We start from the raw sequence: 26,040 nt of genomic DNA, 5'->3' as shown, positions 1-26,040 counted from the left end.
GAGAGGGAGGGGCGCTGACGGCGCATGCGCCTTGTTACCCTCCAACCGCGAGCGGGGGAGGAGACTCGACGCGAAGTGGATAGACTCCGAGGACCAGGAGAAGAAGAGATGGCCACGGAGAAGGATGCGAGACAAGGCGACTGCAGGAAAGAGATGAAGCAGAGACGGGACAAAAAGGGAGGGATGGGAAAGCAGGCACTCCTTTTTATCCATCCCTGCTAAGGAGACTTTCCCCAGTCCTGCAAACCAGTGCATGGTGACGACGGGTGTTCACTCTCTTCGGGACCTCAGACCATGTCCATGCTCGCCCTATATGAGGGGTGATTTTGCAGAGATTCCTATCATCGTAGTGGTCATCCTTACTATCACCATGCAATACTCACACACTTACTTCGGCCCAGAGAGGTTAAGCCGCTTGTCCAAGGGTACACAGCAAGTGGGTGACAGAGCTAAAATTTGAAACTGGGCAGCCTGTAAAGTCTGGTTCTTAATCACCACGCTATATGGCTGCAGCAGTGTGTCTAGGGGACAGATCCGCCGACAGACTCCTCCAAGCCTGCCATAACCTGTATCTCCTCCCTCAGGAAGGTTTCCGGGAGCCAGCCCAGGATCCTGGCTCCATCGTCCAGGCTTGGCCAAAATCATTGCAACATGAACATGGTTTGCTTTCCTCCCTCATCTTTCTAATGGGCAGGCCCAGTAGCTCCTCCATCTCCGAACTACTTCCAGAATTTCATCCTTCCCATCCCAACCCAGGCCCTCATCCTGGCCTACCCTTCATCTTCTCCCACCCAGACTGTGGCAGCAGTCTCTTCCCTGCTCCCCCCGTCCCCCCAGTCTGCTCCCTACATGCTGCCACAGGGACATATTGGCACCTGTCACAATGGAACCCTCCTTGACTCAGAGGTATCTGCTTGCTGCACCTCACTACAGGCAAAAGCCAATGACCATGGCCCCCACAAGACCCTATGTGAACTTGCCCCTACCATCTCTCCAGCATCACCTCCTCCCACTGCCCTCTTTGCTTAATCCTCTCTAGCCATACTGGCCTCTTTGCTCTTTGCCTGGAATGCTCTTCCCCCAGATACTCACATAGTTCCCTCTCTCCCCTCTTTCAGTATTTTACTTATTGATGTCTTTTCTTTTCCTTTTTTTTTTTTGTAGAGACAGAGTCTCACTTTATGGCCCTGGGTAGAGTGCCGTGGCATCACACAGCTCACAGCAAACTCCAACTCCTGGGCTTAAGTGATTCTCTTGCCTCAGTCTCCCGAGTAGCTGGGACTACAGGCACCCGCCACAATGCCCGGCTTTTTGTTTTTTTTTGTTGCAATTCAGCCGGGGCCAGGTTTGAACCCGCCACCCTCGGTATATGGGGCCTGGGCCTTACTGACTGAGCCACACGCACCGCCCTTTATTGATGTCTTTTCAGTGACATCTTCTCTGCTCTCCCTATCTAAAGTGGCACCCCGGGCTCAGCACAGTGGCTCAGGCCTGTAATCCCAGCACTCTGGGAGGCTGAGGTGGTGCATTGCTTGAACTCAGGAGTTCGAGACAAGCCTGAACAAGAGTGAGACACTGTCTCTACTAAAAATAGAAAGGGAAAAAAATAAACCCAGCTGGCCATTGTGGTACAGGCATGTAGTCCCAGCTACTTGGGAAGCAAGAGGATACCTTGAGCCCGAAAGTTTGAGGTTGCTGTGAGCTATGATGTCATAGCACTCTACCCCAGGCAACAGATAAAAAACAAATAAAATAAAATGGCACCCATTCCCCACCCCTACCCCCACACTCCTTTCCCTGATGCAAACTGACTTCCTCAATCTGATACACCCTAGACTAGCGATTTTCAACCATTGTACCACAAAAATTTTTAAAGATCATTAATTATTTTCAAAAGAAATTCAAAGCACAGTAAGTATATTTTTTCATTTTTTTTTTGTAGAGACAGAGTTTCACTTTATTGCCCTCGGTAGAGTGCCGTGGCGTCACACAGCTCACAGCAACCTCCAACTCCTGGGCTTAGGCGATTCTCCTGCCTCAGCCTCCCAAGTAGCTGGGACTACAGGCGCCCACCACAACGCCCGGCTATTTTTTTGTTGCAGTTTGGCCGGGGCTGGGTTTGAACCTGCCACCCTCGGTATATGGAGCCGGCGCCCTGCTCACTGAGCCACAGGCACCACCCTATTTTTTCACTTTTTTAAAGAAAATCAATGTAATTTAAGTTTTCTGTGGAAGTTTAACTATAGTTTAAGTGTGCTGTGAGATTAAAAAAAAAAAAAAAAAAGGTTGAAAAACACTGCCCTATGTGGTAGGCCCTCTGCAAGAGCTGCTCGTCTCCGAACCCTGGCCCACATGGCTTCCAAGCCAGTCCCTTCTCATCATCCCAGGTCTCTCTGCTCAAACAGACCTTAGAGAGCCCTCTCCTCACCCCTCCTCTTAATTACCTTTTTAATTCGGTCTTTATAGCATTTATCACAGTCTGAAATTATCTTGTTTATTAAGTTTACTAGTTCATCTCCTATTCAAGTCGAATGTGAGCACCATGAGGGCAGGGATGATTTTCAGCTCCGTTCACTGCGGTATCCCCAACTCAGCACTAGCCATGACAAAAGTTGTGAGGGGCTCTTCAGAAACCAGGTACAAACCTCTCCAAACAAACAACCTGTGTTCTGCTCTAAGGTTGTTTTACTACTATAAAGATTTGAGCTAGGGGTGGCAGAGGGCTGGTATCGTGGAGATTGGGAACTGATGGGGAACTTGGGCCTAGGTCACCCCTAAGGTTCAAGGGGTCCCTAGGAGGGAGGTCGTGGAACCCAGGCCCTTGAGAGAGGCATTGCTGCTCCCCAGGCATGGATGGTGGGGCTGAGCCACGCCCATGGGTGATGTATCTCTTCTTCCATTCTGTATGTTCTGTCCCTTGACATTACTGTTCTGATCCTTGTGCAATGGGGCTCCAAGTGTCCAGGAGCTCAGGCTTGGCGTCCATTGTTGGAGATGCAGGGCTTTGTGTAAGGACCACAGCTATTTCAGGCCCTCCACAGATGATGGTGAAGGCTTGGGGTTCCTCAGGCCCAGAGAGCTGGGCCATCCCATGCAACAAAGTTGCAGAGATGGGGAACACAGGGAGTAAGGAGGGGGAGAGAGATAGACAGAAATAAATGGTGAGGAACAGGGAAGCCAAGGTGGGAAGGGGGTGTCAGGAAACAGATATACAGGGAGACCAGGAAGCAGAAGTGAGAGCCAGACAGACAACAGACATGTGAGGGGACAGAGACATAGGGAGACAGACGGAGGGGCAGACAGATGTGGAAAGACAGGGACATACATATGGGGGACACAGAAAGATACAGATGAAGAGAGACACAGGGAGATGGGAAAACAAGTGTGAGGCCAGAGAGATGAGGGAAGAGATTGAGAAACGGGATGAATGATAAGAAGACAGGGATTGAATGGGGGGAAGGGAGGCAGAGAAAGAGAGACACTGTCAGCCCAGGGGCCTTGGCAGGCTCCATGAAGAGTCCTAGGCCTGAGTCTGAGCTCTATTCCTGCTCCAGTGTCCCTCTGTGCCAGTCTCAAACTTAAGGCCCCCAGGGGCAGCCACATTGCCACTCCGGTGATTGCTGTTAACAAGGGAATATGAACCCAGAGCTGCTAGATCTGCTGAGCCTTTCCCAAAGATCGAAAATTATTTTAAGGCATTGCTGAGGTCAAAGAAATCATGTCTATAGGTAATGTCAAACCCATTGGCTGCCAATCTGGGACACCATAACTACAGATGTGCTGTGGGGGCTCCTTTCTGAACCCCCTCCAATGAGTGAATCCATAGCTCTGGGAGTCACCCGTCCTAAGCTGGGGACCTCAAGGTTGCCCTGGGGTTTTAAGCAGGGGAAAGGCTTGGTCAAAGTTTGATTTTCAAAGACATGTCATCCTTTCCCATCACTCCCTTCCCACCCCAAACACCCAGCAGTAAAATATAGGTACAAAAGGGCTTCAGATAGGGCCTGAGAGACATTAGTACAAGGGTGGCAAACTCAAGCTCTATTGGGGTCCCACAGGGAGCAGAACCCTGGCTCTGTAAATTTTTGACTGCCTGACTTTGGGCAACTTGTTGGACCACTCTGTGCCTCAGTTTTCTCATCTGGAAAATGATAACAGCAGTATCAAGATCATGTCATTAACTCTTGGGTCGGCAGAGAGTAAGAACTCCTCAGATATAACTGTAGTAGAGCAGCCATAACTCAGCTCCGACCAATAGCTGCTTGGCAGTCGCAGGTTGATTTTTTTTTTTTTCCAAGAAAAGTCCAGAATTTGGAAACATGGGTAAGATATTCTGATTTTTAAACATTAGACCCTAATCTAAACGAAAACCGTATAGGCTTGGCACGAGGCGGGCACTCACCACGGGCTGCAGGCGCCGGCGCGCCCGCGCCAGCAGGCTCTGCCCGTGCAGCTGCTGCGCCAGCTGTTCCAGAGTCCGCAGCTGCGCCTGGTGCCGCTGGTGGCGCCGCTGCAGCCTCCGCACCCGCTGCTGCAGTGCTCCCAGCGCCGCGCCCAGCCCGGCCCGGGCCTCCTGAGGGGGCACGTCAGGGTGTCGCCCAGTGAAAGTGGGCAATGGGGAAGGAGAGGGCAGGAGCACCGTTCCTTCAGCTTCAGGGGTCCCAGACCCCGGGCCCAGCACAACGAGGTGCACCGGGCCAGTGGACGGGAGGGCGCACCCTGGGGGCTGCGGTGTAGCCTCTTGTGGACCAGCAGATGGCACAACCCGCTTCTTGGTGCCTCGAGTACCCCGCTGACTCTGGAAGACAAGGTGTGGGATGGGAGGCATCAGGGCCAGACCTCAACGGGGCTCCTCAGGAGGTAAGGGTGGGGTGGGGGAGTCAGTCGCCAAGGGGTACTTTCATCAGGAGAAGAGGGCTGAGGGTCAGACTCAGGTAGGGACTTCCCTTGAGCTGGGAGCACAGGGGATAAAATCGAGTAGTAGGGCCTTGTGGCACGCACCTTGGGGGGCGGTGCCCGGAAGATGGAGGGCACCGCATCTGGCCGCAAGTAGCGCACGCCCCAGCGCCACTGGAAGCAGGAGGGCGTGAAGTGCTCACTGCACAAGTGCTGGTGGTAGCTGGGCACCCAGTGCTCACGACCCATGCGTTGCAGCCAGGCCTGCAGCCGGGGCCCATCCTTCAGTGGGAACCTGCATGGGGGTGGGGTGGCTGGGTCAGTACCATCAGGTCTAGACCCATCCCTCTCTGAGGATACCCACATCTGGGGGTCAGGGCTCCAACTCGGTGTCTCCCCCGAGCCTGCCTGGAATTGGCCTTGCCTCCCAACCAGGCTTTCTTTTCTTTTTCTTTTTTTTGAGACAGTCTCACTATGTCGCCCTGGGTAGAGTGCAGTGGCCTGACAGCTCACAGCAACCTCAAACTCTTGGGCTTAAGCGATTCTCTTGTCTCAACCTCCCTGGGACTACAGGCCCCTGCCACAATGCCCAGCTATTTTTTTGTTGCAGTTTGGCAGGGGCCGGGTTCGAACCCGCCACCCTCTGTATACGGGGCTGGCGCCCTATTCACTGAGCCACAGGCACCACCCTCTTTCTTTTTTTCTTATTCTTTTCTTTTCCTTGCTTCTTTTCTTTTAAGACAAGAGTCTCACTTTGTCACCCTTGATAAGAGTGTGCTGGCGTCATAGCTCACAGCAACCTCAAACTCCTGGTTTCAAGTGATCCTCCTGCCTCAAAGTGGTGATCCGTCTGCCCTGTAGCTAGGACTACAGCCACCTGCCCCAAAGCTGGGCTACTTTTTCTCTTTAGTAGAGATGGGGTCTTGCTCTTGCTCAGGTTGGTCTGGAACTCCTGAGCTTAAGCAATCCACCTACTTCGGCCTCTCAGAGCTAGGATTATAGGCCAGAGCCACCAGTGTCTGGCCCAGGCCAGGCTTTCTCTACCTCATCCTCACAATTATTCTTCCACTCTAATTTTTATTGTTGTTGTTGCAGTTTTTGTCAGGGCCAGGTTTGAACCCCACCACCTCCCGTACTCCCGTATGGGGCCAGTGCACTACTCCTTTGAGCCACAGGCGCTGCCCCCACTCCAACTTTTAAATGCCCAGCATGGGCCCACCTATCCCTCTTCTGCTGCCCCTCCTTTTTAAAGGAGCAATTTGTAAAATCAGACTTCTAGAATATGGGAGATTGTACAGTCAAGTGAAAATGTGTCTTCCATAACCACATAAAATAAAGGCTGAGGATAGTGGTGCTATAGATTAAAAGAGATTTAAAAACATCAACCCAGGCGGTGCCTGTAGCTCAGTGGGTAGGGTGCTGGCCACATACACTGAGGCTGGTGGGTTCAAACACAGCCTGGGCCAGCTAAAACAACAATGACAACTGCAACAACAACAAAAGATAGCTGGGTATTGTGGTGAGCACCTGTAGTCCCAGCTACGTGGGAGGCAAGAGAATCACTTAAGCCCAAGAGTCTGAGGTTGCTGTGAGCTGTGACAACATGGCACTCTACCAAGGGCGACATAGTGAGACTTGGTCTCAGAAAAAAAAAAGAAAAGAAAAAATATTATAAGTGTACATGAAGACATGGAGAAAAAGGAACCCTTCTGCACTGCTGGGAATATAAAAACAATATGACAGTTCCTTAAAAATATTAAAAATAGAGGTTGGCACCTGTGGCTCAGTGAATAGGGCACCGGCCCCATATACCGAGGGTAGCAGGTTCAAACCCGGCCTCGGCCAAACTGCAACCAAAAAATAGCCAGGCGTTGTGGTGGGTGCCTGTAGTCCCAGCTGCTCGGGAGGCTGAGGCAAGAGAATCGCTTAAGCCCAGGAGTTGGAGGTTGCTGTGAGCTGTGTGAGGCCACGGCACTCTACCGAGGGCCATAAAGTGAGACTCTCTCTCTACAAAAAAAAAACAAAAAGAAAGAAAGAAAAATAGAATTATAGCCCAGTTAGGTAGCCCACACCTGTAATCCTAGCATTCTGGGAGGCTGAGGCAGGTGGATCACCTGAGCTCAAGAGTTCCAGACCAGCCAGAGCAAGAGTGAGACCTGTCTCTACGAAAAACAGAAAAACTAGATGAGGCATTGTGGCAGGCGCCTGTAGTCCCAACTACTCGGGAGGCTGAGGCAAGAGGATTCCTGGAGCCCAAGAGTTTGAGGCTGCAGTCAGCTATAATGCCATGACACTCTTCCCAGGGAAATAAAGTAAGACTCTATCTCAAGAAAAAAAAATGTGAATATGCTTACCACTACTGAAGTATAACACTTAAGAATGGTTAATATGGCTGGGCGCGGTGCTCGTGCCTGTAATCCTAGCATTCTGGGAGGGCGAGGTGGGTGGACTACCTGAGCTCATGGGTTTGAGACCAGCCTGAGCCAGATTGAGACCTTGCCTCTAAAAATAGCCAGGCATCATGGTAGGCACCTGTAGTCCCGGCCACTTGGGAGGCTGAGGCAAGACAATCACTTGAACCCAAGAGTTCGAGGTTGCTGTGAGCTATGACACCACAGCTCTCTACTGGGGGCAACAAAGTGAGACTCTGTCTCCAAAAAAAAAAAAAGGGGCTCAGCGTCTGTAGCACAGTGGTTATGGCACCAGCCACATACACTGAAGTTGGCGGGTTCAAACCCAGCTGGGCCAGCTAACTAACAATGACAACTGCAACAAAAAATAGCCGAGTGTTGTGGCGGGCGCCTGTAGTCCCAGCTACTTGGGAGGCTGAGGCAAGAAAATTGCTTAAGCCCAAGAGTTGGGAGGTTGCTGTGAGCTGCGACTCCGAGGCACTCTACCGAGGGTGACATAATAACACTCTGTCTCAAAAAAAAAAAAAAAAAGAATGGTTAAGATGATTGATTTTGTATGTATTTTACCACAATTAAAAATAATTTTTATTAGGTTAAAAAATGAGCTAAAGCTTTCTCAGTGGGAGTGGGTAGGGATTTCCTTATGAGGCACCCTCTAAAGGTGCCCCACTGGGGCTGGGCAAGGTGGCTCACACCTGTAATCATAGCACTCTGGGAGGATTGCCTGAGCTCTCGGGTTTGAGACCAGCCTGAGCCAGAGCAAGACCTTGTCTCTAAAAATAGCCGGGCATTGTGGTGGGCACCTATAGTCCCAGCCACTACTCGGGAGGCTGAGACAAGAGTATTACTTGAGCCCAAGAGTTTGGGGTTGCTGTGAAGTATGACACCAAGGCACTCTACCAAGGGTGACAAGTGAGACTCTTATCTCAAAAAAAAAATAAAAAAATAGGTGAGGTTGCATCCAGCAAAAGGGAATATGGGCAAAGCTGTACTTATCTGAGGAATCAGGTTCTGAGGTTGTAAAGCCATGCGTTCTGCCTTTGCCTGGAATGGATTGTAGAGAGATGGACTTATATGAGGATTACCAGTCCCCGTTTGATTTTGATACAGGAGTGAACAAAAGCTATCTCTACTTGTCTCCTAGTGGAAATTCATCTCCACCCGGATCACCTACTCTTCAGAAATTTGGTCTGCTGAGGACAGATCCAGTCCCTGAGGAAGGAGAAGATGTTGCTGCCACGATCAGTGCTACAGACACCCTATCAGAAGAGGAGCGAGAAGAGCTGAGATGAGAACTGGCAAAGGTTGAAGAAGAAATTCAGACCCTGTCTCAAGTGTTTGCAGCAAAAGAGAAGCACCTAGCAGAGGTCAAGCAGAAACTTGGAATCCATTCACTACAAGAACTAAAACAGGATATTGCCAAAGGATGGCAAGATGTGACAGCAACGTCTGCACACAAGAAGACACCTGAAACGTTGGCTCAGGCTGGACAGAAGGCTTCAGCTGCTTTTTCATCTGTTGGCTCCGTCATCACCAAAAAACTGGAAGATGTAAAAAAACTCCCCAACCTTCAAATCATTTGAAGAAAAGGTTGAAAACTTAAAAGTCCAAAGTAGGGGGAACCAAGCCTGCTGGTGGTGACTTTGGAGAAGTCTTGAATTCGACTGCAAATGCCACCCCATGGAGCCTCATCCAGAACCAACAGAGGAGAGCCTGTGAGATTCCTACCTTTGTTCTGCTTCCCACTGCCAGAGGCTGCAAGCCAGATCCAAGCACATCTTGTCAACATTCATTGCCATGAATTTCTACCAGATGTGCTTTTACTTAGCTTTACATATTCCTTTGACCAAATAGTTCGTGGGTTAAACAAAATGAAAATATCTCCACCTCTACGCCTAGGAAACACCCTCTACTGTATATTTAAGGCCCTTTATTTAGGAAACACCATTATAAAAACACTGATAGTACCTGGGGACACTCAATAGAATGATCTAAGAAGCTGTAGGTTATAATAGTCACTTTCCTACTTTACAAATTGCTGTAGATTTGGGAAGTCAGTTTGGTCTCTGTCTTCTATAAGATTTCTTTTTCTCTTTGAAACTATATATTTGATTCCTAATTAAAATTGTTCTTTTACATTTTCTGAATCCTAGTTATTGAAAGTCTTGGTATATTTTCTTTTCTTTTTTTATTTTTTTGAAAATTCAACAGACTTTAATTGAACATCAATTAATTACAGGAATAAGTAGGTCTTGGTATATTTTCTTTACCTCTAAGGGAAGAGCTACCAGCTACAAAAAAATATTTTGAAATAAATACTGTTTTGGTATAAGGTACATACCTTATTCTAGACACCAGACTAGAATAAATAGTTCTACATCCAATTTGTTACAGTTGTGACAGTATGTACGGTAATCAAACTTGTAGGTGAAAAGAGTAGACTCCTCTCCATCCTTGTTTATCTCTATTTGTAACAGTAATCTTTTCAGTATGTTGGTTATTATGCTACTCACATCAACTTATTTTTTTTTACCAGGTTAAAATTCTAATTTGAGTAAATTGACAAAACAACATTTCAAATTAAGCATATGGTATTATCAGTAGGTTGATATATGAGCACTCCTTTCAATTCAAACTGAAATATTTTTAATCTAGATTGTTGTAAAAATGTCAAAATCAATCACATTATGGGGAACATTGCTGTCTTCATTTAATCCATTTAATACCATGCGAGCACACAAAGGTACATGACTAATATAACTTGAGCATTTTTTTATATGAAGGAGTTGGCGATAACTCCTGAGAATGTAATGCATTAATAAAAATCAACTCATCATTTTTCTACTTATTTGTTTTCAATGTGTTAAAAATTCTTCTTAAAGGGTACTGTAGATACTGCTCCCTATTGGAGAACTGAGTGTTGGGGCTGAATTAATCAAAGCGTCTGGACGAATTTGCATAGAGGCCAAAGTACGATTAATTCTAATAATTACTTACCACCACCACCTTTTCCTTATGCTGTATGTGTATATGTTCTAGAATGTTGTATTTGTTATTTATCAAGATGTGACTGGTTTTATTATTTTTTATGCCAAATGTTAATTGCCAAGCTTAGAGTGATCTAAAGCATTTTTTAAAAGCATGGCTAGATTTACTTTAGGATAAAGTAAATATCCTAGGATATTTATCCAGGATAAATTATCTTATGAAAATCAAATTTGAGGCTTGGCATCTGTGGCTCAAGTGGCTAAGGCACCAGCCACATACACCTGAGCTGGAGGGTTTGAATCCAGCCTGGGCCCGCCAAACAACAGTGATGGCTGCAACTGAAAAATAGCCAGGTGTTGTGGCAGGCACCTATAGTCCCAGCTACTTGGGAGGTGGGGGCAGGAGATCGCCTGAGCCCAGGAGTTGGAGGTTGTTGTGAGCTGTGATACCACGGTACTCTACCCAGGGTGACAGCTTGAGGCTCTGTCTCAAAAAAAAAAAAAAAGAAAGAAAGAAAAAGAAAACCAAATTTGAAAAGCCACAAGTGTTGATTGTTATGAAATAACATGTTGCCATTCTTGTTTGCTAGAGCTTTTGTTAGTATTTTGGATGCAATTAAAGCTATGCTTTATTATATGTGAAAAGCTTAATAAATTCTGTGTATCAGTAGTATAGGTCTTAATATTGATCATGAGACCAATGGTCTGGAAAAACCTTGTTATATTAAAGAAACAACTGATGTCTGTACTAAAAAAAAGAAAAGAAAAATTTTAAACCATCAACTTTAAATCATTGCTTAGTGGTATCAGATTAACATGTTCTAAATAATTTCCTTTTCGTGGATTTAAGGCAAAGGTTGTTGAAGCATTCTCTCAGTGGAGTGGATCTTCAGAAATTTATCTTTGTGTAGAAATATTGTGGTGATTCAACATAACTGTTAAATAATTTTTTCTGCCATTTAGTCTTTAATTTTTTTTTTTAATTCCAACATCATTACATTGTTTCTTGGGTATCCCACCCTATAACTACCTTTTTAACAAGGTAAATGGAGCATGATGGCACTTTCTTTAGTTGAGGGAAAAGTCCTCAAGTTTCTTTGCTGTCTAGATGGGGTGGGTACATATAGGTACATATTTGGGATGGTTGTGAAAGAAGAAATTGGAGAATCACTTTTCTAGACATCTACATTTAATCTTTAAAAAATGTAATCTACTGTAAAGTGCAGAGTGAAGCTGAGTTTAGAAAAATAGACATGAATTTAGAAATATTATTCAAAATGGCCTTTGTGGCAGATTCAATATTATGAATTCATAGATATTTAAGCAATTTGAAACACAATAAGTAATGAATGGACATACCACAAAGAGGTCCCGGTTACTGTGCTTTGTGTTTGACATGATATGAGAACAAGAGAGTGGAATCTCAGATACTTAGGAAGTGTCAGATATTTAAGGACTCAAGAAGTATAATAGAAGAAAATATCCTTGAAGATATCTCCATCTTACAAAAAGGAATGTCTTTAATTTATGGAGTTTGTGAGAAATAAAACAAGAATTCTTATGCTTATAAAGGCCAAGGTGATTGGATGGAAAGGAGAAGAACTCAGTAATTATCATTGTAGCAGCTCTAACTTGAAATAGGAAAATAGTGTTTAGCCTGGACTGTTTCTGCATCTGTTAATCAAGATATACATACTATTTTTTTGTACAGTATTTGAAAACAATAAAAATTCTATGATTTGGGAAAAAAAATTTAAAAAATAAAGGTGCTCCACCGCCCCTATGTGTTTCCTGGTGCCACCTATCCCTAACATTTGTTCTTGCCCTCTTACATAGCAATATACTATTTAGACCTGAGCTAAAGGCTGTCCATAATGAAGACCTCATTGTCCAGCCTTATGTGCAGCTAGGAGGAGTCATGTGATCAAGTTCTGGCTAGTCCATCCTGTAGTGGCTGCCAGAAACTGTAAGACAATAAATGTTTAGGTTAAGCTGTTAATTTAAGGATAGTTTGTTATGTGGCATTATAGAACTAATACAGGGAGGCCTGAACATTCCATCTTTACAATGTTTTCTACACCAATGACATTATTTACTTAACATTTTGCTTAAAATTAACCAACTTTAAGTATTTGATACCTAAAAGAGAAACTTGTATATCACAATTGAAAATGAAAAACAAGGCCAGGCACGGTGGTTTAAGCCTGTAATCCTAGCACTCTGAAGGCTGAGGCAGGTGGATTGTCCTGAGCTCACAGGTTTGAGACCAGCCTGAGCAAGAGAAAGTCCCTGTCTCTAAAAATAGCCAGATGTTGTGGCGGCGCCTGTGGTCCCAGCTACTTGGGAGACTGATGCAAGAGAATCACTTGAACCTAAGAGTTTGAGGTTGCTGTGAGCCATGATGCCACAGCATTCTACTGAGAGTAACAAGTGAGACTCTGTCTCAAAAAAAAAAGAAAGAAAATGGAAAACAAGGCTGGGAGTGGTGGCTCACACTGTAATCCTACCACTCTGGGAAGCAGAGTCAGGTAGATCACCTAAAGTCAGGAGAACAAGACCAGCCTGAGCAAGAGCAAGACCCCATCTCTACCAAAAATAGAAAAAAAAAAAAAAAAAACCTAGCTGGGCATTGTGGAGGGCACCTGTAGTCCCAGCTACATGGGAGGCTGAGGCAGGAGCATCACTTAAGCCCAAGAGTTTGAGGTTCCTGCAAGCTATGAAGCCACAGCACTCTACCCAGGGCAACAGAGGGAGATTTTATTTAAAAAAAAAAGACACAGAGAAAGAAAGAGAGAGAGAAAGAAAGAAGGAAAAGAAGGAAAGAAAGAAAGAAAAAGAATAAGAAAATCATAAACAGATGTGAACCATAAAAATACCAGATAACTTGACCTACTGAGAGCTATGAGCCTGAGGCCTGCTCTCTGTTAAAAAGGAAGAGTAGGCTTGGTGCCCATAGTACAGTGGTTATGGTCCCAGCCACATACACTGAGGATGGCGGGTTTGAACCCAGCCCGGGCCAGCTAAACAACTACAACAAAAAAATAGCCAGGCGTTGTGGCAGGTGCCTGTAGTCCCAGCTACTTGGGAGGCTGAGGCAAGAGAATCACTTAAGCCCAAGGGTTTGAGGTTGCTGTGAGTTGTGACGCCACGGCACTCTACTGAAGGTGAGAAAGTGAGACTCTGTCTCAAAAAAAAAAGAAAGAGTAGCCTGTAATCCTAGTACTCTGGGAGGCCAAGGTGGGTGGACTGCTTGAGCTCATGAGTTTGAGACTAACCTGAGCAAGAGTTAGTCCCCATCTCCACTAAAGATAGAAAAACTAGGCCAGGTGCAGTGGTTCACACCTATAATCCTAGCACTCTGGAAGGTGAAAGCCAGTGGATTTCCTGAGCTCACGGGTTTGAGACCAGCCTGAGACAAAGAGACACCTGGTCTCTTAAAATAAATAATAATAATAATAATAATAGACCAGGCACGGTGGCTCATGCCTGTAATCTTAGCACTCTGGAAGGTTGAGCTGGGTTGATTACCTGAGTTCATGGGTTCAAGACCAGACTGAGCAAAAGTGAGACCCTGTCTCTGCTAAAAAAAATAGAAAAACTGAGGCAAAAGGATCACTTGAGCCCAAGAGTTGGAAACTGCTGTGAGCTATCACGCCAATGCACTCTACCCAGGGTGACAGCATGAGACTGTCTCAAACAAACAAACAAACAAACAAATAGCCGGGCATTGTGGCAGGCGGCTGTAGTCCCAGCTGTTTGGGAGGCTGAGGCAAGAGAATCGCTTGAACCCAAGAGTTGGAGACTCTACCAAGGGTGACAAAGTGAGTCTCCACAAAATAAATAAAATAAAATAAAATAAATAGAAAAACTAGCCCAGCATTGTGGCCGGCTACTTGGGAAGCTGAGGTAAGAGCATCGCTTGAGCCCAGGAGTTTGAGGTTGCTGTGAGCTGTGATGCAACACTCAACCCCAGAGCTTAAGCAACCCACCCGCCTCAGCCTCCTAATGTGCTAAGATTACAGGCGCGCGCTGCCATGCCCAGCCTTGCCGTCACCTTAGCTAGATCATGAGTGGCATATGCTGCTAGAAGTTCTTCTTTTCTTCCTTACTAACTTAACTCAAAATTTCTTCAGGGTGATTAAATCCCAGCTAAAAGACTCCGTTTCTCAGCCTCTTTTGCAGTTGGGGTTGACCAATGACAAAGAAGTTGACATTGTATGGGGTTTCTGGGAAGGCCTCTTTTTTTTTTTGCAGTTTTCGGCTAGGGCTGGGTGTGAACCCACCACCTCCGGCATATGCGGCTGGCGCCCTACTTCTTTGAGCCACAGGTGCCACCCTGGGAAGGCCTTCTAAAGGGGGGGCTGACTCATTTAGAGCTGAACCTTTTTTTGTTCTTCCTCCCTTTCCTTTTCTTCCTACTAGGAACTGCAGGGCATGCTGGCTGGGGCACTGGCAGCCATCTTGGATGAAAGCCACATGCTAAAGATGACGGAGCAGAAAGAAAGGACACTCATCTCTGATGACACGGAGCTGCCACATCAGTGCTGGCCTGACAACATCCGTATTTGTTTTATATGAGAAAAACAAGCCCCGTGGTAGATTGTATTTGTTCAAAACACTGCTGCCTGTCTCCACAGAGAGATTACATACCTCCCCTCCATTGCTGGGAGGTTTGCCATGTACTTGCTTTGGCCAAAAGAATGACAGTGAAAGTGACATAGGCCATTGCTAAATATAAAATTTACAAGGAACCATTGGGTGGTTTCACTCCACTTTCTCTTTTCCTCCTCCCACAAGACCAGCAATATTCCAAGTAGGGACAGCTCCTTCCACCTGAGTCTCCAATAAAGATACTGTAGGGTAGGGTTGCAAATAACCCACAAAGGACATAGTGTGAGCAAGAAATATACCTTTGTTGTAGTAAGCCACTAAGACTCGGGAAGTTTATTACATGGCATAACTTAACCACGCTGACCTATAGGCCCCATCATTTATTTAAGCCACTATTATTGCAGGACTTTGTAACTGCCAGGCAGATGCAATTCCTAACTGATAGGACCCGCATTAGCAACAGCTACCACCTGTCCTTGAAAGGGCCTATAACAGAGCCAGTGAATATTCTCTTTGGCTGCCAGGCAGGCTCTCCAGTTATTTTCTGGCACCAACTTCTCTCAACATGTCGCACCTTATTTCTCACCTGGCATCCATGTCTGCTCCTGAATCTCTTTGGGAAACTGCTCTTTAGCTCTTAAGCTGAGTAGTTTATGCAAGGCCCTGAGGTGAAAATGGACTTGCCTGTACGAGGAACAGCCTAGCAGCCATTGATGGTGCCAAGGAAGACATGAACTGATTTTTATAAAGTCATCTGGCTGCTGTGTACAGCCGTCACCATTCTCATTATTATTATATGTGAAGTACTTGGAATGGTCCCTGGCACATGGTAAGTGACTTCTATTGTTATTGTTATTGCTGTTATTGTAATGGAAGCAAGAGTGGAAGCAGCGAGGCCAGTAAGTACCTATCACAGTATCTCATTAAGAGTTGATGATGTTCTCTCTCACCTTTTCTCTTTCATGGGAGGGATCCACTTCCAACTCTCTTTGGAAGGCTCTACACTTTCTTTTTTCTTCCTAAATAAAATCTGTTACCCTGAAACTTGTGCAGGTTACTTTGGCTCTCTCTCCACACTGCCTGTGCCGCTCCAGTTTTATTGTCAGTTTCCACTCACTTTTGCTTTGGTTACTACTGTGCCTCAGTTGAACTTTCTAGCTCAGATAAGTAATCGAAACAGGTCAACTAGGTTTGGAGAACTGAGACCTTTGACACTCCTCCCAAAAAAATAGTCGATGATGGCTGGGCACGGTGGCTCATGCCTGTAATCCTAGCACTCTGGGAGGCCAAGGTGGGTGGACTGCTTGAGCTCAGAAGTTGGAGACTTCCAGCCTGAGCAAGAGTTAGACCCCATCTTTACTAAAAATAGAAAAAACAGCCAGGCATTTTGGCTGGCCCCTGTAGTCCCAGAGACTTGGGAGGCTGAAGCAAGAGGATCGCTTGAGCCCAAGAATTTGAGGGCTGTCAGCTATGATGCCATGGCACTCTAGCCTGGGGGCAAAAGAGTGAAACTCTGTCTCAAAAAACAAACAAAAAAAACGACTTGATGGATGACTGGACTACGTGATAACAGTGGATGTGATGAGAAGTAGTCAGTCTGTAAGTGTGGTTTTTATTCTTGTTTCCTAATTATTTATTTAGGATTTTTCTCATTTACATTTATAACTATACTGTCAAGATGTTAGGGATTATGTTGTAGTGGCTGCAAGATGCAGATGTGTTTTGAGGGTAAAGCCAAAAGACTAGACTGAGGGCAGGGGTACTGATGAAACAAAAGGATCACGAATCACTTCCAGGTTGTGTATTCAGTTCTTCAGTGTCTGACCCTACACTATCCATGAGCTCTGATGTGGCAGGAACAAGGTGTGTCAGGGTTCTTTGTGTACTAGAGGCTTGCTTGCTTCCCCAGGGGACACTCAAAGAGTTGCTGGATTAATAAATGGTGCTAGAGTGATATATATATATATATATTTTTTTTTTTGTAGAGACAGAGTCTCACTGTACCACCCTCGGGTAGAGTGCCGTGGCGTCACACAGCTCACAGCAACCTCTAACTCTTGGGCTTACGCGATTCTCCTGCCTCAGCCTCCCGAGCAGCTGGGACTATAGGCACGCGCCACAACGCCCGGCTATTTTTCTGTTGCAGTTTGGCTGGGGCTGGGTCTGAACCCACCACCCTCGGCATATGGGGCCGGCGCCCTACTCACTGAGCCACAGGCACCGCGCTAGAGTGATATATTTTAAAAAGCAAACCTGGTTGGGCATAGTGGACCATGCCTGTAATCCTAGCACTTTGGGAAGCCAAGGTGGGAGGATTACTTGAAGCCAGAAGTTTGAAACCAGCTTGGGCGACAAGACAAGACCCCATGTCTACAAAAAATAAAAATAGGCTGGGCACAGTGGCTCACACCTGTAATCCTAGCACTCTGGGAAGCTGAGGCAGGTGGATTGCTCAAGCTTACAAGTTTGACACCAGCCTGAACAAAAAGCAAGACCCTGTCTCTACTAAAAATAGAAAAATTGAGGCAAAAGGATTGCTTGAGCCCAAGAGTTGGAGGTTGCTGTGAGCTATGATAAATAGCACTCTACCCAGGGCAACAGCTTGAGACTCTCTCTCAAAAAAAAAAAAAAAAAATATATATATATATATATATATACATACAAAAAATAAAAATAATTAGCAGCCTAGTACCACATGCCTGTAGTCCTGGCTACACAGGAGGCTGAGGCAGGAAGATCACTTGAGCCCAGGAGTTCAATGCTGCAATGAACTATGATCCTATGATTTTGCAACTTCAATCTAGTCTAGGGTGACAGAGGAAGACACTATATGTAAAAATAAAAAATATCATACATGTAATCCTAGCACTCTGGGAGGCTGAATTTAATGGATCACCCGAGCTCAGGAGTTTGAGACTAGCCTGAGCAAAAGTAAGACCCCCTCTCTACTAAAAATAAAAAAAAACTAGCGGGACACTGTGGTGGGTGCCTATAGTCCCAGCTATTTGGGAGGCTGAGGCAACAGGATGGCTTGAGCCCAAGAGTGTGATGTTGCTGTGAGCTATGATGCCACAGCACTCTACCCAGAGCATAGAGTGATAAAAATAAATAAATAAGTAAATAAATAAATAAGCAAGTTCGAAAACACTGATATAGGCTTAAAAACTACTCTGGCATTCCTTCTGGCTTGTACCAGGGTTCCTCAAAAGATAACTGAGACATGGACTACTGGGTTTCCTGGGCAGCCCATCTCAAGGGCATTCATCAAATCCAGCCAACAAATATTTACTAAGCACTCACTTTGTGCCAGGCATAGAGACCTGGGACACAACAGGAAACAAGAGACCAAATTCCCTCACTTCATGGAGCTGACATGCGAGTAGAGAAATGAATGAATACACCAAATATGTGATATGCCAGATAGTGATGTGTTAAAGGGAAAAATAAAGCAGGAGGTAGACATAGAAAATTAAAGGGGGCAGAGGAGGTGCTTGGAAATGATCAAATTCTGGATAGATTCTAATGGACTGAATAGGTTCTGATGGACTGAATTAGGCACGTGTCCTAGCCCACTTAAGCTAAGATCAGCAAGGACAAATTTGCAGACCAATAGAATTCTGATTTATTTATCATGACAACGAAGGGAGTCTCTGCACCAGACACATACTATGGGGAGTCTCACCAAACAAAGCAAAAGAAAAGAGTTGTTATTTGGATCGGCTCAAAGCAAATCTAAACTGTATGTAAAGGGCTCAATATCAGGTCTGGATTGTTAAGTGAGCCCAAGGTCCTGTCTTCTTGGAAGCAATAGAAGTTTAGGTAGGTGTGGAATACTGTGTCCCTAACCCCCTTATCTGAAGTGCACAACCTGGCCTGAGCTGGGCTGTTAATCAAGGGTGCTTTTTTGTGTCAAAGTATTTAGCTCCTCTAGGCAAAAGTGTGATATTTCATTCCTACTGATTTCAAACACCAAAATTTGTGATAGTCTCTGATTTTATATTATTTATTTATTTTTGAGACAGAGTCTCACTTGGTCACCCTTGGTAGAGTGCCACGACTCTTAGCTCACAGCAACCTTAAATTCTTGGGTTCAAGCGATCCTCTTGCCTCAGCCTCCTAATAAACTGGGATTACAGATGCCTGCCACAACGCCCAGCTATTTTTTAGAGACAGGGTCTCGCTCTGGCTCTATGTATTTATTTATTTTTTTGGAGATACAGTCTTAGTCACTCTTGGTAGAGTGCCGTGGCATCATAGCTCACAACAAACTTAAACTCCACGCTTGTCACTCTAGTAATCCTCTTGTCTCAGCCTCCCAAGTAGCTGGGACTACAGGTGCCCACTATAATGCCCAGCTATTTTTAGAGATGGGGGGTCTTGCTCTTGCTCAGGCTGGTCTCAAACTCCCGAGCTCAAGTAATCCACGGCCTTGGCTTCCCAGAGTGCTAGGATTACAGGATTACTGGACCTGTTTTTTTTTGTTTGTTTGTTTGTTTGTTTTTTACAGCTTTGGCGGGGGCTGGGCTTGAACCCGCCCACCCCAGGTATATGGGGCCAGCGCCCTACTCCTTGAGCCCCAGGCGCCGCCCGACTTTTTTTTTTTTTTTTTGAGACAGAGCTTCAAGCTGTTGCCCTGGGTAGAGTGCTGTGGCATCACAGCTCACAGCAACCTACAACTCCTGGGCTCAAGCGATTTTCCTGCCTCCGCCTCCCAAGTAGCTGGGCGCCTGCCACAACACCCGGCTATTTTTTGGTTGCAGCCGTCATTGTTGTTTGGCAGCCTGGGCTGGATTTGAACCCGCCAGCTCAGATGTATGTGGCTGGCGCCTTAGCCGCTTGAGCCACAGGTGCCAAGCGACTTTTTTTTTTTTTTTTTTGAGATAGTCTCACTCTGTAGCCCCGGCTAGAGTGCCACGCACGGAGTCAGCCTTGCTCACAGCAGCCTCAAACTCCTGTGTTCAAGCGATCCTTCTGCCTCAGCCTCCCCAAGTAGCTGGGATTACTATAGGCTAATTTTTCAAGTTTTTAGTACAATATAGAAAGGGTTCACTCTTGATCAGGTTAGTCTCTAATTCCTGTGCTCAAGGGATCCTCCCAACTCGGCCTCCCAGAGCGGTAGAACCGTATGTGGTTTTGGTTGTTTTGAGGTTGAAATGGCTCCAATATGTGGAGATGGCGAGTAGGCAGCTGCAGGCTCTTACAGAGCCTGAGACAACCTCACTTCTCCCTACAGAACCCTACTTCTTCAGCTCGCTTTGTTCACTACCCGTAGTTAATCGTCTATCCCTGCTGTTTCACATATATGCACCCTTGCTTGCGCAGTGTTCACTGTTGAGAATGCCATCCCACCTTTCTAACCCTACCTCCTAACAACCTCAAACCAGACCAGATGCAGGGGACAACTAGATGTTATCCCTCAGGCCCCGCCTCCCCAAGCCCCGCCCCGCTTGCGCTCACTTGTAGAAGCTCACTGGGCGGTTGTCGGTGCCCAGTCGGCCCGCAGTGTTGGAGCAATTCGGAGCCCTGCAGTACTTGGGCATGGCTGTCCAGCCCGGTTGAGTTTTGCCAGGTCAGCAGCTGCACTTTGGTCCTCTCCGAGAACCTCCGAACCCTGCCCCGCCCGCACGCGTTCTGCCCAGCTCTGTGACGAATTCGGTGCTCCGTCACGTGCCGGGTACGAAAGTTGAGGGCGCCTGCGTACTAGGCTCCCCTCTGCGCAATCACAGCTCCGCCCTTATCACGTGGCCAATGGGGTAGGACTAGTACCTTACGAGCGCGCACACCCGACCTTTCGCCACCCGGATCTCCATCACATGTTGGGGAGAGGTGGCGTCACTGCAGTTCTGAGCCTTCGCCCACCAAATGGACTGGCCCGTCAGTCTATTTCGGCTCCACCCTACGCTTACATCCGGGCGACTGCCACGGCGCAGATAAGTCTGTCTGGGTGGCAGCAAAAGGTGAGGTGCGGAGGCTGTGACCTTAGCCTCGTAAAAGTTAAAACCTGTATGTCTCAATGATAAAAACGCAGACTGCACTAAAAACTCCACCGGCTTGCTCGAACGCCTGGAAGCTGTGGCTCCACCCTTCCAGTAACCCCGCTCCGCCTCTTAGCCCTCATTGGTCATAACCGCCGCCCGGCAGACTTGAGATTGGCTAGAGCTGCGGTTCGCCGCGTCCAATGGGCGGCAGCGCCGGCTTTCCCGCGGCTGTTCGCTATTTGAGTTGGGTAGTGGCGGCGGTTGAAGAGTGTAACGGCTGGCCGGCTCCAGCGCGACGATGGCGGCCTTAGGGCCCGGAGGCTTTGCGCGGACCGATGCGATTGAGAAGCTGCCATCTGTCATGGCGGGAGTTCCAGCGCGGAGAGGCCAGTCCTCCCCGCCCCCCGCCCCACCACTCTGCCTCCGGCGGCGGCCGCGACCCCCTACGGCGCCAGAGGACACAATGCACAACAGGGTGAGGAGCTGCTAACCTTGCCTTCTCCAGTCCAGGCTTCCCTGGGCCGCTCCTGATATTGTTTACAAATCTTTGGCCCTGCCTGCCGGTCTTCCGCTCCGCCTGCTCTGGGGCGCCGCTGCGCCCACGCCTGCTCCTAAGCCCCGCCCACGTGATCGAGGCTCCTCCCGCTTTCCGTCTCCTCTCTTCTCTCTGTCCATTCTTGGCTCCAACCTCAGCCTTGGACTTTCCCGGGGTTCCTCTTCGGGAGCATTGTGGTTCTGCAAATCACAGCCTAGGCTCGCTATACCTTAAGCCCCATATTCAGTATCCTTTTTTTTTTTTTTTTTTTTAATTTGGCCGGGGCTGGGTTTGAACCCGCCACCTCCAGCATATGGGACCGGCGCCCTACCCGCTGAGCCACAGGCGCCGCCATCCCATTCAGTATCCTTTAGACATCTCTGGGCACTGTGACTTTTGTTGACCTGGCTCTCTCTGGATTCAGTCCAGAGTGCTACCTGCCCCACCTCTTCCCCGGTTCTGTCCTGCCTCCTCACACACTCTGCTATCTCCAGCCTCTTTCCTCGCTGATGTGGGATTTTTATTCCATATCACCATTCAAAACCACGGAGAGGATGTGAGAAATTATTTGTAAAATCTCAGAACAGGAGTCCTGCCTGGGCGTACAGAGCAGTTCCCCAAATTCTGAGATGCAAAAACACAGAAGGAAAAATGATGTTAGAGTGGGCAGAAGGAATCCCATTAGCACCGCAGCAATCTAAAAAATCGGTCTTCAACTCTCTAGGAACAAAATCCATAATGAATATAACAGTAACATTGCGTTGCAGGGAGATGGAATTGTAACTATGACCATTTTGGCACAGATTCCAGATAGGGGATGGGTAAATGGTCGTTGCTAGTGGGTCTTTATTCCTACTCCACAGTTTCCTTCTCCCTGCTGCACTGTGATTCCATCGCCCACTCCTGGCTCCAGGGCTTTAAGTGGCCCCTGCCTGCCTCTCTGACTGTACCTCCCATGTTCTTCCTCTCACCAAGGTTCAGTCACGGCGTCCTGCTTTCTGTTTTCCTGAGGCTCCCAAGTTATTTTCTGCTTCCTAGCCTTTGTGTTTGGTGAGCTCTCTGCCTGGGCTTTTTGGTACTCTACCTGTAACCCTCAGGTCTTAGCCTGAGTTAAGTATCCTTACTCAGAAAGCCCATCGTGTACCCCACCCATCTTCATCTCTGACTTTGTGCCCTATACTTCATGGCCTTTGTCTTATCCTGAAAGTGTCTTGTGAGCTATTAAACTACCCTGTTTCCCCGAAAATAAGACATCCTCAGAAAATAAAACCTACTTACAGGAAAGATAAGACGTCCCCTGAAAATAAGACCTAGCACATCTTTGGGAGCACACCTTAAAATAAGACACTGTCTTATTTTCGGGAAAACGGGGTATATCTGTAGGAGAATAACAATAGCAAAGAGTCAGTATAATATAGCAAGGTGGTTAAGAGCACAGACTTCTGGGCTGTCTGGTTGAACCCAGACTGCTTGAGTTTAAACCTTAATCCTTTTCTTCTAGGCCAGGGACAGTGGCTCACACCTGTAATCCTAGCACTCTGGGAGGCCAAGGTGGGTGGATTGCTTGAGCTAACAGAGTACTTGCAATGTGCCAGGTGTTGTTCTAAGTGATTAAGATATGTGAGCACATTTAATCCTTACAAATATCCTATGAAGGATGTCCACATCATTATTCCCATTTTATACATGAGAAAATTGAGGCACAGAAAAGCTCATAACTTGGTAAGAAGAACAGGATTTTTTTTTTTTTTTGAGACAGTTTCACTTTGTTACCCTCAGAGTGCTGTGGCATCATAGCTCACAGCAACCTCAAACTCTTGGGCTTAAACAGTTGTCTTACCTCAGCCTCCTGAGTAGCTGGGACTACAGGCACCCGCCACAATGCCTGGCTAGTTTTAGAGACAGGTTCTCATTCTAGCTCAGGCTGGTCTCCAACATGTGAGCTCAGGCAATCCACCTGCCTCTGCCTCCTAAGTGCTGGGATTACAGCTGTGAGCCACTGTGCCTGGCTCAAGAATTGTTTACATTTTTACTTTTTTTTTTTTTGTAGTTTTTGGCCCGAGCCAGGTTTGAACCTACCACCTCCAGTATATGGGGCAGGCACCCTACTCCTTTGAGCCACAGGCGCTGCCCAGAATTGTTTAAATTTTAAATGTGATTTTTTTACTTGTTTCTTTAGTTGTTGAAACCTCTAGAGCAGTGGTTCTCAGCCTTCCTATGCCTCCTAATGCTTGACTCTTTAATACAATTTCTCATGTTGTGGTCACCCCCAACCATAAAATTATTTTCGTTGCTATTTCATAACTGTAATTTTGCTACTGTTATGAATCGTAATGTAAATATCTGATATGCAGGATGTATTTAGGCAACCCCTGTGAAAGAGTCATTTGACCCCCAAAGGTTAAGAACTGCTGCTCTAGAGCCTCTAAGACTGTAAATTTGATGAGGGAATAGAGTCTCCTTTTGCTCACTACTGTGCTTCCCTGGCAGGGCCCAAAGTGCTGGCTTTGGGGCCAGACTGCCTGGGTTTGTATGCCAACCTTGCCCCTCCCAGGTGTAGGATCTTGGGCCTCCATATCCTCATCTGTGAAACTGGGGTGATAATAGAGCTTTCTTCCTCAGCTTGTTGAAGGGGTTCATGTCTTTCGTCCATATAAAAGTATTTAGAAACTTATTCCCAGGTCACCTTCTAACTGTACCGTTCTTCCCTTCTCCAGCATTCGCAGTCTCCTTCCTGCTTTAATTTTCTCTATTGCTCCTGCCATCACCTGACATCTGTTATACATATTGTTCTGCTCTTTTTCTATGTCCTTTATCCCTATCACCAGCAGAATGTGGGCTTCGTGAGCAGGAAGTTTTCTGTCTTCCTTACCACTCTGCCCTTCACCTGGAGCTATGTATTTGGCAAAGGAATGTCCAGAGAAGCAAGTGGGGCTGCTGGTAGCTGGCGTGACTACAGAAGTTCTGCGAGTGTGTGTTGAATGCAGCAGTGACAGAATGAGTGGCTGAAGTGGCTGTGCCATGTGGAGCCTGCTGGGGCAGGTGCTTCTGACTTGGCCTTTTCTTTGCAGGTGTCACTCGAGAAGGTGCTTGGCATCACAGCCCAGAACAGCAGTGGCCTAACCTGTGACCCTAGCACAGGCCATGTGGCCTACCTAGCAGGGTAAGCAAATGAGTGGGCCTGGCATTTAATCATTGCTTGGGAATGTGGAGTCTGAAGTCACTGATGAATTTCTCCTAGGCTTGGCTTCTGTAGAATATGGATAATGCTGCCTATCTGAGAGGGCCTTGGAGAGGATTCCATAGGCCCATCTGTGTGTAGGATAGTACCTGGCATGTAGTGAGTGCTACGATTTGTGTCTTAGCTCTACTGTATATGGTGCTCTCTGTGCCTCTGCTTCTACCTCCATGAAACAGAGCTGGCAAGCCCCTCTGCCCAGGTGGTTCAGAGCACTGAAGGGGATCCCGCAGCTCTTTATTTCACATACACCGATTTAGCCCAACACCGTGCAAAGGACTTCCCTTCTCAGCATTTCAGTTTCCTCATCTGTAAAACCAGCCTAAAGACTCCATAAAGTCTTTTTTTTTTTTTTTTTTTTGTAGAGACAGATTGTCACTTTATGCCCTTCCGGTAGAGTGCCATGGCATCACACAGCTCACAGCAACTTCCAACTCCTGGGCTTAAGCGATTCTCTTGCCTCAGCCTCCCGAGTAGCTGGGACGACATGAGCCCGCCACCATGTCCAGCTATTTTTTGGTTGCAGTTCAGCCGGGGCCGGGTTTGAACCCGCCACCCTCGGTATGTGGGGCCGGCGCCTTACCGACTGAGCCACAGGCGCCGCCCCTCCATAAAGTCTTTATCAGCCTAGGGGTTAACAGAAGAGTTACCATGTAGGAAGTGTTGGTTTCTGTTTAAGAAAGTGTTAGGCCGGGTGTGGTGGCTCACACCTGTAATCCTAGCACTCTGAGAGGCTGAGGCGGGAGGATTGCCTTTGCTCATGGGTTTGAGACCAGCCTGAGCAAGAGTGAGACCCGTCTCTAAAAACAGCTAGGCATTGTGGCAGGCGCCTGTAGTCCCAGCTGCTTGGGAGGCTGAGGTAAGAGAATCACTTGAGCCCAAGAGTTTGAGGTTGCCGTGAGCTGTGACACTATGGCACTCTACTGAGAGTGAAGTGTTACTAGGCCAGCCGCAGTGGCTCACGCCTATAATGCCAGCGTTCTGGGAGGCCAGGGCAGGTGGATTGCTTGAGCTCAGGAGTTTGAGACCAGCCTGAGTAAGAGTGAAACCCTGTCTCTACTAAAAATAGAAAAACTAGCTGGGGGCGGCGCCTGTGGCTCAGTGAGCAGGGCGCCGGCCCCATATACCGAGGGTGGCGGGTTCAAACCCAGCCCCGGCCAAACTGCAACCAAAAAATAGCCAGGCGTTGTGGCGGGCGCCTGTAGTCCCAGCTACTCGGGAGGCTGAGGCAGGAGAATCGCCTAAGTCCAGGAGTTGGAGGTTGCTGTGAGCTGTGTGACGCCACGGCACTCTACTGAGGGCAATAAAGTGAAACTCTGTCTCTACAAAATAAAAAGAAAGAAAGAAAAAGAAAAACTAGCTGGGCATTGTGTAGGTACCTGTAGTC

The 26,040-nt window shown here is 47.1% G+C and overlaps 3 protein-coding genes and 1 pseudogene across 7 annotated transcripts in view; 2 read left to right on the top strand and 2 right to left on the bottom strand.

Annotated features, from left to right (window-relative positions):
- CLIP3 (CAP-Gly domain containing linker protein 3) overlaps nucleotides 1-20,380 on the bottom strand; it is a 36,515-nt gene extending 16,135 nt beyond the window's left edge. Inside the window, exon 1 of the mRNA XM_053603970.1 lies at nucleotides 20,360-20,380. The gene's annotated coding sequence lies outside the window, so the exon portion shown is untranslated. The remainder of the gene's footprint in view (nucleotides 1-20,359) is intronic.
- On the bottom strand, nucleotides 20-20,496 carry THAP8 (THAP domain containing 8). Of its 2 annotated transcripts, XR_008382919.1 has the most exons (5): nucleotides 20,360-20,496; nucleotides 4,999-5,188; nucleotides 4,400-4,795; nucleotides 2,445-3,079; nucleotides 20-140 (listed from the first exon to the last, which is right to left on the bottom strand). XR_008382919.1 is itself a non-coding variant. In XM_053604007.1 (4 exons), the coding sequence occupies exons 1-4, from the start codon at nucleotides 20,440-20,442 to the stop codon at nucleotides 2,924-2,926; spliced, it is 825 nt and encodes a 274-aa protein (XP_053459982.1). In that variant the 5' UTR covers nucleotides 20,443-20,496; the 3' UTR covers nucleotides 1,878-2,923. The 2 variants fall into 2 exon arrangements, 1 of the variants encoding a protein (XP_053459982.1); XM_053604007.1 differs by lacking the exon at nucleotides 20-140 and having other exon boundaries at nucleotides 1,878-3,079.
- On the top strand, nucleotides 8,306-9,458 carry LOC128595408 (tumor protein D52-like; annotated as a pseudogene).
- Nucleotides 20,497-20,715: 219 nt separating the features above from the next.
- Nucleotides 20,716-26,040, top strand: part of WDR62 (WD repeat domain 62) — a 51,742-nt gene continuing 46,417 nt past the window's right edge. For 3 of the 4 annotated variants that reach the window (XR_008382917.1, XM_053603931.1, XM_053603933.1), the window contains exons 1-2: nucleotides 20,719-21,355; nucleotides 24,487-24,578. Coding sequence is in view for 3 of the 4 variants with exons in the window: in XM_053603931.1 (XP_053459906.1) it covers nucleotides 21,179-21,355; nucleotides 24,487-24,578 (269 nt within the window). In the remaining variant the exon portion in view is untranslated. Of the gene's footprint in view, nucleotides 21,356-24,486; nucleotides 24,579-26,040 lie in introns of all 4 variants that reach the window. The other variant, XM_053603932.1, reaches the window with a different exon arrangement.

The sequence above is a fragment of the Nycticebus coucang genome, chromosome 10 (genome assembly GCF_027406575.1).
Source record: "Nycticebus coucang isolate mNycCou1 chromosome 10, mNycCou1.pri, whole genome shotgun sequence".
NCBI classification, from domain to species: domain Eukaryota; kingdom Metazoa; phylum Chordata; class Mammalia; order Primates; family Lorisidae; genus Nycticebus; species Nycticebus coucang.
Note: the sequence above shows the minus strand (reverse complement) of the source record. Positions and strands in the feature narration are given on the sequence as shown.

Bases quoted from the DNA above. Each gene is read 5' to 3' on its own strand.
- THAP8 (XM_053604007.1), bottom strand. From the start codon at position 20,442: ATGCCCAAGTACTGCAGGGCTCCGAATTGCTCCAACACTGCGGGCCGA. The intron at 5,189-20,359 runs GTGAGCGCAAGC...ACCCCCATGCAG, and splicing joins CGCCCAGTGAGCTTCTACAA to GTTCCCACTGAAGGATGGGC. The intron at 4,796-4,998 runs GTGCGTGCCACA...CTTGTCTTCCAG, and splicing joins TCCGGGCACCGCCCCCCAAG to AGTCAGCGGGGTACTCGAGG.